Source organism: Melanerpes formicivorus, unplaced genomic scaffold (genome assembly GCF_026170545.1).
Source record: "Melanerpes formicivorus ecotype bairdi unplaced genomic scaffold, bMelFor1.0.p_v2 SCAF_114, whole genome shotgun sequence".
Taxonomy (NCBI): Eukaryota; Metazoa; Chordata; class Aves; order Piciformes; family Picidae; genus Melanerpes; species Melanerpes formicivorus.
In genome coordinates, this window is record NW_027142466.1 from 825,966 (window position 1) to 839,452 (window position 13,487).

Consider the following 13,487-nt stretch of genomic DNA (forward strand, 5'->3'; position numbering starts at 1 on the left):
GTGCTGCTTTGCTCCTGTGCCCTGTGCTGCTTTGCTCCTGTGCTCAGTGCTGCTTTGCTCCTGTGCTCAGTGCTGCTTTGCTCCTGTGCTCAGTGCTGCTTTGCTCCTGTGCTCAGTGCTGCTTTGCTCCTGTGCCCTGTGCTGCTTTGCTCCTGTGCTCAGTGCTGCTTTGCTCCTGTGCTCAGTGCTGCTTTGCTCCTGTGTCCTGTGCTGCTTTGCTCCTGTGCCCTGTGCTGCTTTGCTCCTGTGCTCAGTGCTGCTTTGCTCCTGTGCTCAGTGCTGCTTTGCTCCTATGCCCTGTGCTGCTTTGCTCCTGTGCTCAGTGCTGCTCTGCTCCTGTGCTCAGTGCTGCTTTGCTCCTGTGCTCAGTGCTGCTTTGCTCCTGTGCCCTGTGCTGCTTTGCTCCTGTGCTCAGTGCTGCTTTGCTCCTGTGCCCTGTGCTGCTTTGCTCCTGTGCCCTGTGCTGCTTTGCTCCTGTGCTCAGTGCTGCTTTGCTCCTGTGCTTAGTGCTGCTTTGCTCCTGTGCTCAGTGCTGCTTTGCTCCTGTGCTCAGTGCTGCTTTGCTCCTGTGCTCAGTGCTGCTTTGCTCCTGTGCCCTGTGCTGCTTTGCTCCTGTGTCAGTGCTGCTTTGCTCCTGTGCCCAGTGCTGCTTTGCTCCTGTGCCCTGTGCTGCTTTGCTCCTGTGCTCAGTGCTGCTTTGCTCCTGTGCTTAGTGCTGCTTTGCTCCTGTGCTCAGTGCTGCTTTGCTCCTGTGCTCAGTGCTGCTTTGCTCCTGTGTCAGTGCTGCTTTGCTCCTGTGCTCAGTGCTGCTTTGCTCCTGTGCTCAGTGCTGCTTTGCTCCTGTGCCCTGTGCTGCTTTGCTCCTGTGCCCTGTGCTGCTTTGCTCCTGTGCTCAGTGCTGCTTTGCTCCTGTGCTCAGTGCTGCTTTGCTCCTGTGCTCAGTGCTGCTTTGCTCCTGCGCCCTGTGCTGCTTTGCTCCTGTGCTCAGTGCTGCTTTGCTCCTGTGCTCAGTGCTGCTTTGCTCCTGTGCCCTGTGCTGCTTTGCTCCTGTGCTTAGTGCTGCTTTGCTCCTGTGCTCAGTGCTGCTTTGCTCCTGTGCTCAGTGCTGCTTTGCTCCTGTGCTCAGTGCTGCTCTGCTCCTGTGCTCAGTGCTGCTTTGCTCCTGTGCCCTGTGCTGCTTTGCTCCTGTGCTCAGTGCTGCTCTGCTCCTGTGCTCAGTGCTGCTTTGCTCCTGTGCCCTGTGCTGCTTTGCTGCTGTGCTCAGTGCTGCTTTGCTCCTGTGCCCTGTGCTGCTTTGCTCCTGTGCCCTGTGCTGCTTTGCTCCTGTGCTCAGTGCTGCTTTGCTCCTGTGCCCTGTGCTGCTTTGCTCCTGTGCTGCTTTGCTCCTGTGCTCAGTGCTGCTTTGCTCCTGTGCTCAGTGCTGCTTTGCTCCTGTGTCCTGTGCTGCTTTGCTCCTGTGCTCAGTGCTGCTTTGCTCCTGTGCTCAGTGCTGCTTTGCTCCTGTGCTCAGTGCTGCTTTGCTCCTGTGCCCTGTGCTGCTTTGCTCCTGTGCTCAGTGCTGCTTTGCTCCTGTGCTCAGTGCTGCTTTGCTCCTGTGCTCAGTGCTGCTTTGCTCCTGTGCCCTGTGCTGCTTTGCTGTGTCAGTGCTGCTTTGCTCCTGTGCTCAGTGCTGCTTTGCTCCTGTGCTCAGTGCTGCTTTGCTCCTGTGCCCTGTGCTGCTTTGCTGTGTCAGTGCTGCTTTGCTCCTGTGCTCAGTGCTGCTTTGCTCCTGTGCGCAGTGCTGCTTTGCTCCTGTGCCCTGTGCTGCTTTACTCCTGTGCTCAGTGCTGCTTTGCTCCTGTGCTCAGTGCTGCTTTGCTCCTGTGCCCAGTGCTGCTTTGCTCCTGTGCCCTGTGCTGCTTTGCTCCTGTGCCCTGTGCTGCTTTGCTCCTGTGCTCAGTGCTGCTTTGCTCCTGTGCTCAGTGCTGCTTTGCTCCTGTGCCCAGTGCTGCTTTGCTCCTGTGCCCAGTGCTGCTTTGCTCCTGTGCCCAGTGCTGCTTTGCTCCTGTGCTCAGTGCTGCTTTGCTCCTGTGCTCTGTGCTGCTTTGCTCCTGTGCTCAGTGCTGCTTTGCTCCTGTGCCCTGTGCTGCTTTGCTCCTGTGCTCAGTGCTGCTTTGCTCCTGTGCCCAGTGCTGCTTTGCTCCTGTGCTCAGTGCTGCTTTGCTCCTGTGCTCAGTGCTGCTTTGCTCCTGTGCCCTGTGCTGCTTTGCTCCTGTGCCCTGTGCTGCTTTGCTCCTGTGCCCTGTGCTGCTTTGCTCCTGTGCTCAGTGCTGCTTTGCTCCTGTGCCCTGTGCTGCTTTGCTCCTGTGCTCAGTGCTGCTTTGCTCCTGTGCTCAGTGCTGCTTTGCTCCTGTGCCCAGTGCTGCTTTGCTCCTGTGCCCAGTGCTGCTTTGCTCCTGTGCTCAGTGCTGCTTTGCTCCTGTGCTCAGTGCTGCTTTGCTCCTGTGCCCTGTGCTGCTTTGCTCCTGTGCTCAGTGCTGCTTTGCTCCTGTGCCCTGTGCTGCTTTGCTCCTGTGCTCAGTGCTGCTTTGCTCCTGTGCCCAGTGCTGCTTTGCTCCTGTGCTCAGTGCTGCTTTGCTCCTGTGCTCAGTGCTGCTTTGCTCCTGTGCCCTGTGCTGCTTTGCTCCTGTGCTCAGTGCTGCTTTGCTCCTGTGCCCTGTGCTGCTTTGCTCCTGTGCTGCTTTGCTCCTGTGCTCAGTGCTGCTTTGCTCCTGTGCTCAGTGCTGCTCTGCTCCTGTGCCCAGTGCTGCTTTGCTCCTGTGCCCTGTGCTGCTTTGCTCCTGTGCCCTGTGCTGCTTTGCTCCTGTGCTCAGTGCTGCTTTGCTCCTGTGCTCAGTGCTGCTTTGCTCCTGTGCCCTGTGCTGCTTTGCTCCTGTGCTCAGTGCTGCTTTGCTCCTGTGCTCAGTGCTGCTTTGCTCCTGTGCTCAGTGCTGCTTTGCTCCTGTGCTCAGTGCTGCTTTGCTCCTGTGCTCAGTGCTGCTTTGCTCCTGTGCTCAGTGCTGCTTTGCTCCTGTGCTCTGTGCTGCTTTGCTCCTGTGCCCTGTGCTGCTTTGCTCCTGTGCCCTGTGCTGCTTTGCTCCTGTGCTCAGTGCTGCTTTGCTCCTCTGCCCTGTGCTGCTTTGCTCCTGTGCTCTGTGCTGCTTTGCTCCTGTGCTCAGTGCTGCTTTGCTCCTCTGCCCTGTGCTGCTTTGCTCCTGTGCTCAGTGCTGCTTTGCTGCTGTGCTCAGTGCTGCTTTGCTCCTGTGCTCAGTGCTGCTTTGCTCCTGTGTCAGTGCTGCTTTGCTCCTGTGCGCAGTGCTGCTTTGCTCCTGTGCTCAGTGCTGCTCTGCTCCTTTGCTCAGTGCTGCTTTGCTCCTGTGCTCAGTGCTGCTTTGCTCCTGTGCCCAGTGCTGCTTTGCTCCTGTGCCCTGTGCTGCTTTGCTCCTGTGCTCAGTGCTGCTTTGCTCCTGTGCTCTGTGCTGCTTTGCTCCTGTACCCTGTGCTGCTTTGCTCCAGTGCCCTGTGCTGCTTTGCTCCTGTGCCCTGTGCTGCTTTGCTCCTGTGTCAGTGCTGCTTTGCTCCTGTGCCCAGTGCTGCTTTGCTCCTGTGTCCTCTGCTGCTTTGCTCCTGTGCTCAGTGCTGCTTTGCTCCTGTGCTCAGTGCTGCTTTGCTCCTGTGTCAGTGCTGCTTTGCTCCTGTGCCCTGTGCTGCTTTGCTCCTGTGCTCAGTGTTGCTTTGCTCCTGTGCCCTGTGCTGGTTTGCTCCTGTGTCAGTGCTGCTTTGCTCCTGTGCCCAGTGCTGCTTTGCTCCTGTGCTCAGTGCTGCTTTGCTCCTGTGCCCTGTGCTGCTTTGCTCCTGTGCTCAGTGCTGCTTTGCTCCTGTGCTCTGTGCTGCTTTGCTCCTGTGCTCAGTGCTGCTTTGCTCCTGTGTCCTCTGCTGCTTTGCTCCTGTGTCAGTGCTGCTTTGCTCCTGTGCTCAGTGCTGCTCTGCTCCTGTGCTCAGTGCTGCTTTGCTCCTGTGCTCAGTGCTGCTTTGCTCCTGTGCCCTGTGCTGGTTTGCTCCTGTGCTCAGTGCTGCTTTGCTCCTGTGCTCAGTGCTGCTTTGCTCCTGTGCCCTGTGCTGGTTTGCTCCTGTGCTCAGTGCTGCTTTGCTCCTGTGCCCTGTGCTGCTTTGCTCCTGTGCTCAGTGCTGCTTTGCTCCTGTGTCCTGTGCTGCTTTGCTCCTGTGCCCAGTGCTGCTTTGCTCCTGTGCCCTGTGCTGCTTTGCTCCTGTGCCCTGTGCTGCTTTGCTCCTGTGCTCAGTGCTGCTTTGCTCCTGTGCTCAGTGCTGCTCTGCTCCTGTGCTCAGTGCTGCTTTGCTCCTGTGCTCAGTGCTGCTCTGCTCCTGTGCTCTGTGCTGCTTTGCTCCTGTGCCCAGTGCTGCTTTGCTCCTGTGCCCTGTGCTGCTTTGCTCCTGTGTCAGTGCTGCTTTGCTCCTGTGCTCAGTGCTGCTTTGCTCCTGTGCTCAGTGCTGCTTTGCTCCTGTGTCAGTGCTGCTTTGCTCCTGTGCTCAGTGCTGCTCTGCTCCTGTGCTCAGTGCTGCTTTGCTCCTGTGCCCTGTGCTGCTTTGCTCCTGTGCACAGTGCTGCTTTGCTCCTGTGCTCAGTGCTGCTTTGCTCCTGTGTCAGTGCTGCTTTGCTCCTGTGCTCAGTGCTGCTTTGCTCCTGTGCCCTGTGCTGCTTTGCTCCTGTGCTCAGTGCTGCTTTGCTCCTGTGCTCTGTGCTGCTTTGCTCCTGTGCTCAGTGCTGCTTTGCTCCTGTGCTCAGTGCTGCTTTGCTCCTGTGCCCTGTGCTGCTTTGCTCCTGTGCTCACTGCTGCTTTGCTCCTGTGCTCAGTGCTGCTCTGCTCCTGTGCCCTGTGCTGCTTTGCTCCTGTGCCCTGTGCTGCTTTGCTCCTGTGCTCAGTGCTGCTCTGCTCCTGTGCTCAGTGCTGCTTTGCTGCTGTGCTCAGTGCTGCTTTGCTCCTGTGCCCTGTGCTGCTTTGCTCCTGTGCTCAGTGCTGCTTTGCTCCTGTGTCAGTGCTGCTTTGCTCCTGTGCTCAGTGCTGCTTTGCTCCTGTGCCCTGTGCTGCTTTGCTCCTGTGCCCTGTGCTGCTTTGCTCCTGTGCTCAGTGCTGCTTTGCTCCTGTGCTCAGTGCTGCTTTGCTCCTGTGCTCAGTGCTGCTTTGCTCCTGTGCTCAGTGCTGCTTTGCTCCTGTGTCAGTGCTGCTTTGCTCCTGTGCCCTGTGCTGCTTTGCTCCTGTGCCCTGTGCTGCTTTGCTCCTGTGCTCACTGCTGCTTTGCTCCTGTGCTCAGTGCTGCTCTGCTCCTGTGCCCTGTGCTGCTTTGCTCCTGTGTCAGTGCTGCTTTGCTCCTGTGCCCTGTGCTGCTTTGCTCCTGTGCCCTGTGCTGCTTTGCTCCTGTGCTCAGTGCTGCTTTGCTCCTGTGCCCTGTGCTGCTTTGCTCCTGTGCCCTGTGCTGCTTTGCTCCTGTGCCCTGTGCTGCTTTGCTCCTGTGCTCAGTGCTGCTTTGCTCCTGTGCTCAGTGCTGCTTTGCTCCTGTGCCCTGTGCTGCTTTGCTCCTGTGCTCAGTGCTGCTTTGCTCCTGTGCTCAGTGCTGCTTTGCTGTCAGCTCCATGGAGGAGCCCTCTGCATTTCAGCTGTGCAGAGGTTTTGGGGGGGTTCTTTGGAAGCCCCCCTGGTGCTTGCAGCTCTCTGTGGTTGGCTGTTGGCAGGCAGGAGGCACTCAGTGAGCTGCAGTACCCATGGTGGGATGGGCAGCAGCCACCCTGCAGAGCAGAGGCAGCCCTGTGCCAACCACAGCCCCAGCAGGCTCCACCTGCAGGAGCTGGGCTCCAACGGGATCATCACTGCTGGGGCTGCAGCCTGGCTCTCAGCTGATCTGCCACCACAGACCCACAAACATCCTCTGCACCCAGCAGCTCTCAGAAGGTTTTAGTGCCCAAAGCTCCAGGGGAGGACAGAGCTCCAAGTCCTAACCCAGCCCTGGCCCACAGGCTCAGGCCAGGGGACCACATCCACCTGTCAGCAGCTCCTGCCCCTGGCAAACCTCCCAGAGCAGCCACAAGAGCATGGAGGGCTGGGCTAGGCCCAGGGCTGAGGGATTTCATTGCTGTGACAATAAAACCTGAGCTGAGAAGGCTGCTGCCAGGGGCTGGCACTTCAGCACCTGCTCAGGGCTCCACCACCGCAGCACTCAGCCCAGGGCAGCAGCTGCAGGCCTGGGGGAGCAGCAGGGATCTGTGGTTTGAGCCTAAGCAAGGACTAAGACCTGCAGCTGGCTCAGGACAGCCCCAGGGGCAGTCCAGGCTGGGGCTGAGGAGAAGGCCTTGGGGGTGCTGGGGGTGCAGAGCTGGCCAGGAGCCGGCACCCAGCGCTGCCAGCCCAGCCCCAGCCTGGCCTGGGCTGAGCCCCAGCAGGGTGGGCAGCAGGGGCAGGGAGGGGATTCTGCCCCTCTGCTCTGCTCTGCTCACCCCCCCTGCAGGGCTGGGGCAGCTCTGGAGCCCTCAGCACAGCACAGGCAGGGAGCTGGGGCAGCAGGGCCAGAGGAGGCCACAGCAGTGCTGGCAGGGCTGGAAGCCCTCTGCTGGGAGCCAGGCTGAGAGAGTTGGCCTTGGGCAGCCTGCAGAGGAGAAGGCTCCAGGGACACCTTCTGCTGGCCTCCCAGCACCTGAAGCAAGCTGGGGCCAGAGCTTGGAGCAGGGCCTGTTGGGCCAGGCCAAGGGGGGATGGTTTGGAAGGCAGAGAGGGAGCTTGAGAGGGGAGAGAAGGAGAAATGGTTGGTGCTGAGGCTGGGGAGAGCCTGGCCCAGGCTGCCCAGAGAGGTGGAGCTGCCCCATGGCTGGCAGCAGGGCAGGGCAGGTTGGTTGGGGCTGGGAGCAGCCTGCTGTGGCTGGGGATGTCCCTGGGGGCTGCAGGAATGAGCTTTGGGGGTCCCTTCCCACCCAAACCCTTCCATGTCTGATAGCTGAGGGTGGCACAGGGCACAGCTCCCCTCTGCATCACCTCCAGCCCTAGAAGGTGAAACAAAGATGGGGAAACAGCCTCCAGTTCCCACTGCCTCCTGCACTGAGCCCCCTGTAAGTCCCCAGTGCCCCCCAGGCCTGGCTGCTCCCCTCCCCAGCCCCTGGGGCAGCTCCCCAGCACAGCTCAGCTCCTCCCTGTTCCCTCTCCCATGTCCTGCAGCAGCTCCCCTGCCACGGGGAGGTCACAGCTCCCCTCTGGGCTAAGGCAGCTGCAGAGGACAAGCTGTTTCTCCATCAAGCAGTCAAATATAGAACAGGGATGTGACAATCCAAAGTTCAGGCCCTGCTGATGGCCCAGCTGGGAGGAAGAGTGGAGGGGAAGGGGCAGAAGCCTCTCCCTCTGCTGTCTGAAGGCAAAGAGAGCAATTCAAGATGGTGACAAGCTGGGAAGTGGGAAGCAAGCTCTGGCTCATGGGATGAGACACAGAGCCTGTCCCAAGTGATGGCCAGGCTTGGACATCTGGATGGCTGCCCCCACACAGCCTGCCCCAAACCCAGCTGGTGAGGAGGCTGCAGCCTTGCCCTGGCGAGCAGGGAGGCACAGAGGCTGCCCAGGAGCTGCTCCACACAGCTCTGAGGGAGGAGGAAGAACCTGAAGCCTATTTTTAAGTGAGAACTGAATAAAGTCAAGCCAGGATCATGTTTCCTGCCTCCAACAACAGCCTGACTCCAACTCAGCTTCTCCAGATGCAGCTCTGAAGGCTCTGAGAGCAAATTGAAAGGAGGAGTGGCAAAACCTCCTGAGTTCACCAGGCCCTGGGAGTCCTAACTGCAGCCACTGCAATCAGCCTGGAAGGATCCTCCTGAGGCCCTCCAGAAGTGACAGAGCCCCAGAGACACCCAGAGAGCACCCAGAGACACCCAGAGACACCCAGAGAGCACCCAGAGAATACCCAGAGACACCCAGAGACACCCAGAGACAACCAGAGACAACCAGAGAGCACCCAGAGAGACCCAGAGAGCACCCAGAGAGCACCCAGAGAATACCCAGAGACAACCAGAGACACCCAGAGAGCACCCAGAGAGCACCCAGAGAGCACCCAGAGACACCCAGGGAGGAGAGAGGTTTTCTCTGATCCTGCTCAGTGCTGGGCCCTGTGCTCTTTAACATCTTCATTGATGATCTGGAGGAGGACATTGAGTCCATCAGCAGTGAATGTGCAGCTGACACCAAGCTGGGGGCAGGAGTTGATCTGCTGGAGGGCAGAGAGGCTCTGCAGAGGGACCTGGGCAGGCTGCACAGATGGGCAGAGGCCAAGGGCAGGAGATTGAACACATCCAAGTGCCAGGTGCTGCACATTGGCCACAGCAACCCCAGGCAGTGCTACAGGCTGGGGGCAGAGTGGCTGAGAGCAGCCAGGCAGAGAGGGACCTGGGGGTGCTGGTTGATGGTAGGCTGAACAGGAGCCTGCAGTGTGCCCAGGGGGCCAAGAGGGCCAAGGGCATCAGGCAGAATGTGGCCAGCAGGAGCAGGGAAGTCCTTGTGCCCTGTGCTCAGCACTGCTGAGGCCACCCCTGGAGTCCTGTGTCCAGCTCTGGGCTCCTCACTCAAGAAGGAGATTGAGAGACTTGAAGGTGTCCAGAGAAGGGCAAGGAGGCTGGGGAGGGGTCTGGGGCACAGCCCTGTGAGGAGAGGCTGAGGGAGCTGGGGTTGCTTAGCCTGGAGAAGAGGAGGCTCAGGGGAGACCTTCTTGCTCTCTGCAACTCCCTGCAGGGAGGTTGGAGCCAGGCAGAGGTTGGGCTCTGCTCCCAGGCATCCAGTAGCAGAACAAGAGGACACAGTCTCAAGCTGTGCCAGGGGAGGTTCAGGCTGGAGATGAGGAGGAAGTTTTACACAGAGAGAGAGATTGCCCTTGGGATGTGCTGCCCAGGGAGGTGGTGGAGTCCCCATCCCTGGAGGTGTTCAGGAGGAGACTTGATAAGGTGCTTGGTGCCAAGGGTTAGTTGATTAGGTGGTGTTGGATGATGGGTTGGACTTGATGATCTCCAAGGTCTCTTCCAACCTGGTCTATTCTATTCTATTCTATTCTATTCTATTCTATTCTATTCTATTCTATTCTATTCTATTCTATTCTAGATTCCTGCTCTGGATGCAAACCCCAACCCCCCCCGGCACTGCCTGCCAGGCTGCCCCTGAAGCCCTGAGGAACCTCCCCCCCAGGGCTCCACAGAAGAGTGGAAGCAAAGCTGTGACTCTGCTCACTGCTGAGCTCCAGAGGTGGGCAGGAGGTGTAAGACTCTGGGGGGCAGTGAAATCCAGCAGGGCAGGCTCCATGGGGAATGGTTTTGCTATCTTGGAGCAGAGGAGAGCACAGGAAAGAAGAGTTACAAAGACCAAAGCTGCCCTGCATACACAGAGCAACATGCAGAGCAAATGAGATCTGAGGAACCTGCCCAGGCTGAGAGCTGGGCACAGCAACCTCCTGAAGGTGAAGCAGGGCAAGGGCAGGGGCCTGGCCCTGGGGAGGAAGAACCTCCTGCAGCAGCACAGGGCAGGGGGAAGCTGCTGGCAAGCAGCTCCAAGCAGAAGCAGCTGAGAGTGCTGGGGGACAAGGAGTTGGCCAGCAGCAGCAAGGTGGCCTGGGGGCCAAGAAGGCCAAGGGGGTCCTGGGGGCATGGAGAAGAGTGTGGGCAGCAGCAGGGCAAGGGAGGTTGTGCTGCCCCTCTGGCCTGCCCTGCTGAGGCCACCTCTGGAGCCCTGGGGGCAGTTGTGTGCTGCCCAGCTGCAGAGGGCCAGAGAAGTGCTGGAGAGAGTGCAGGGGAGGCTGGGAAGCTGCTGAGGGGCCTGGAGCAGCTGTGGCAGGAGCAAAGGCTGAGAGGCCTGGGGCTGAGAGCCTGCAGAAGAGCAGCCCCAGAGCAATGCTCAGCAATGCTCAGCAAAAGCCAACCAGAGCCTGGGCTGCAGCAGGAGAAGTGTGGCCAGCAGGACAAGGGAGGTGATTCTCCCCCTCTGCTCAGCTCTGGGGAGACCCCACCTGGAGTCCTGCCTCCAGGTCTGGAGCCCCTATGGCAAGAGGGATCTGGAGGTGCTGGAAGGTGTCCAGAGCAGGGCCAGGAGGATGAGCAGAGGGCTGGAGCTGCTCTGCTGTGAGGACAGACTGAAGGAGTTGGGGCTGTTCAGGCTGGAGAAGAGAAGGCTCCCAGGTGACCTCATTGTGGCCTTCCAGGATCTGCAGGGGGCTCCAGGAAGGCTGGGGAGGGACTGCTCAGGATCTCAGGCAGTGCTAGGACTAGGGGGAATGGAATGAAGCTGGAGGAGGGGAGATTGAGGCTGGAGGGGAGGAGGAAGTTCTTCCCCATGAGAGTGGTGAAGCCCTGGAATGGGTTGTGCAGGGAGGTGGTTGGGGCCCTGTCCCTGGAGGTGTTTGCAGCCAGGCTGGCTGAGGCTGTGGCCAGGCTGATCTAGTGTGGGGTGTCCCTGCCCATGGCAGGGAGGTTGGGACTGGCTGATCCTTGTGGTCCCTTCCAACCCTGAATGATTCTATGAAGAGTGGTTTGGATGATCTCCAGAGGTCCCTTCCAACCCCCACCATGATTAGCAACCCCTTCTGTTCCACCCCAGAGCCAATCTCCAAGCTCCCCTGTGCTCTCAGGGAGCACTCAGCCCCAGCCTGGCCCCAGCCCAGCTCCCACTCCTCACCTGCTGTTGTTGTTGTTGTGGCAGTTCCGGCAGCTGAGGCACTCTGTGGGGTCAGCCTGGGGCACTGCTGTGTACATCCCACCCTGCAGGGCAAGAGAGGCACTGAGCAGTGTTCAGATCATACAGCCACGAGGGGTGGGGGCTAGAGAGCCCCTCTAAAGCTCCTCCAGCCCAAGCCCTGCTCCAGCAGGGCACCCCCAGCAGCTTGCCCAGGGGCACAGTGCCCAGGCTGCAGCACCTGCATGGTGTTTGTCCCCCAGGGGCAGAGCAGCTCTGGCAGTGTGGGGCTGCTGGGAGCTGGCTCAGCTCAGACTCAGAAGTGCCTCAAACTGGGGAGGGGAAAGTGAGGCTGAGGTGGAGTCTGCCTTCTGCAAGCAGGAAGGGTGAGACAGGGCTGGATGGTCACCCATGCCCCAGCATGGAGGGGGTGGAAGGGACCCCCAGAGCTCTCCCAGCCCAAGCCCTGCTCCAGCAGGGCACCCCCAGCAGCCTGCCCAGGGGCACAGTGCCCAGGGGGGGTTGGAAGCTCTCCACACCAGGACAGTCCACAACCTCTCTGGGCAGCCTGCTCCAGGCCTCCAGCACCCTCCCAACAAACAACTTTCTCCTCCTCCTCCCCTCCAACCTCCTGGCCTCCACTCTCTGCCCACTGCCCCTTGGCCTGGCCCTGGGCACCACTCAGCAGAGCCTGGCCCCAGCCTCTTGCCCCCCAGGGGCCCTTCAGCTCTTGCTGAGCATTGCTGAGCATTGCTCTGGGGCTGCTCTTCTGCAGGCTCTCAGCCCCAGGCCTCTCAGCCTTTGCTCCTGCCAGAGCTGCTCCAGGCCCCTCAGCAGCTTCCCAGCCTCTGCTCCATGCCCAGGCTGTGCCCCAGGCTGTGCCCCAGGCCGTGGCAGCACAGCACTGTGCCATGCTGCAGTGCCCACTGGGCTGTGCCAGTGCCTGCAGCTCAGCCCCCCTGGGGCATTCCCTGCTCTCAGGCCGGGGCTGGCTGCCCAGGCAGGCTGTGGTTGTTTGTCCTGCAGGCTGGTGGCAGCCCTGAGCCCTGCTGCTGCTGCTGGCACCCCCGGAGCCTGCCCCAGCCCCCCCTGACTGCTGCCTCCGGAGCAGCTCCTGCCAGCGGCTCCCAGGCTCTGGCTGTTTGCACAGATGGGCCCCGGGGGGCAGAGGGATTTGGAGCTGCTGGTTTTGGCTGCAGGGGCCCTGAGGAGCCAGGAGAGGTGCCCAGATTAACACCTACCTCACTGGGCAGGGCTGGCTGCCTGCCCTCCTCCAGAGCAGAGCAGCTCTGGGAAAGCTCAGCCGGCCTTGGGGAGCCACTGGGAGCTGTCCCTGGGCATGGCACGGGGGGGACAGGAGGTCTTTAGAGGCAGAGAATCTCTTTGGTTGGAAGAGACCTCAAAGCTCATCCAGTCCAACCCTTCCCTAACCCTCCCAAGGCTGGGGCTCAGCCATGGCCCTCAGCACCACAGCTCTGCCTCCCTGAAGCCCCTCCAGGGATGGGGACTCCACCTCTGCCCTGGGAGCCTGGGCCAGGGCTTTGGATCCCTTTCTACAGCAGCTTCTTCCCATGGCCAACCTGAACCTCCCCTGGGGCAGCCTGAGGCCATTGCCTCTTCTCCTGTCCCTTGTTCCCTGGGAGCAGAGCCCAAGCCCCACCTGGCTCCAGCCTCCTTGCAGGGAGCTGCAGAGAGCAAGGAGGTCTCCCTCAGCCTCCTCTCCTCCAGCCTCACCACCCCCAGCTCCCTCAGCTGCTCCTCCCCAGCCCTCTTCTCCACACCCTTCCCCAGCTTCCTTGCCCTTCCCTGGCCCTGCTGCAGCCTCTCCAGCTCCTGCTGGCAGCCAGGAGCCCAGAGCTGAAGGCAGCACTCCAGGGCTGGCCTCAGCAGTGCCCAGCCCAGGGGCACAATCCCTGCCCTGCTCCTGCTGCCCACACCATTGCTGCTCCAGGCCAGGCTGCTGGTGGCCTTCTTGCCCAGCTGGGCACCCCCTGGCTCCTCTCCAGCTGCTGCCACCCAGCCCCCCCCAGGGCCTTTCCTGCTGGGCACTTTGCAGCCCCTCTGCCCCAGCCTGGAGCCTTGCTGGGGTGGTTGGGAGCCAAGGGCAGGACCCAGCCCGTGGCACTTTAAGGTCCCTTCCAACACAAACCATTCTGTGATTCCATGATCTCATCACCTTCTCCCCATCCCTGTTTCTGCTCTAGAAAGCTTTATCCTTCATTTTCCAGGCTGCTCAGGGCACTGGGGAGCTCTGAGGAAATGCCTCATTAGCCTCGATTGCCATCCGGGCCAGCTCCTCCCTCCCTCCTGGAGCCCAATGAGTGAAACAATCAGGAGTCCTAAGGAGGATGAGAACATCCTGTCCCTCTGCTCTCCCTCCCCCCAGTTGCAGCCCTCCTAAGTGGGGAGAGCTTTGTGTGACTCACACCTCCTACAGCAGCATCATTTGGGCTGGGAAGGACCTTTCAGAGCATCACATCCAACCAGGAACCCAGCACTGCCAGCTGGAGGGGGGCAGGACCTCCAGGCAGCCACCCCTGCAGTGAGAGTGGCACTGAGGGTCCCACCTCCAGCACCAAGAGTGCTGCTTCCACCCCAGAGCTCCCCCAGGAGGGACAAAACATCCCTGTGAGCCCTCGAGCCTCTCACGGGGAGCTTTCAGCCTCCCCTGTGGGCACAGCCTGGGGGTGCTGGGGCTGTGCAGCCTGGAGAGGAGAAGGCTCCAGGGAGACCTCAGAGCTGCCTGCCAGGACCTGAAGGGCTCCAGGAGAG

General features: G+C 60.4%; 1 protein-coding gene across 2 annotated transcripts in view; it reads right to left on the reverse strand.

Annotated features, from left to right (window-relative positions):
* CDON (cell adhesion associated, oncogene regulated) overlaps positions 1-13,487 on the reverse strand; it is a 110,475-nt gene that overhangs the window by 10,564 nt on the left and 86,424 nt on the right. For both annotated transcript variants that reach the window (XM_068167288.1, XM_068167287.1), the window contains one exon: positions 10,719-10,801. In XM_068167288.1, coding sequence (XP_068023389.1) covers positions 10,719-10,801 — 83 coding nt within the window. The remainder of the gene's footprint in view (positions 1-10,718; positions 10,802-13,487) is intronic.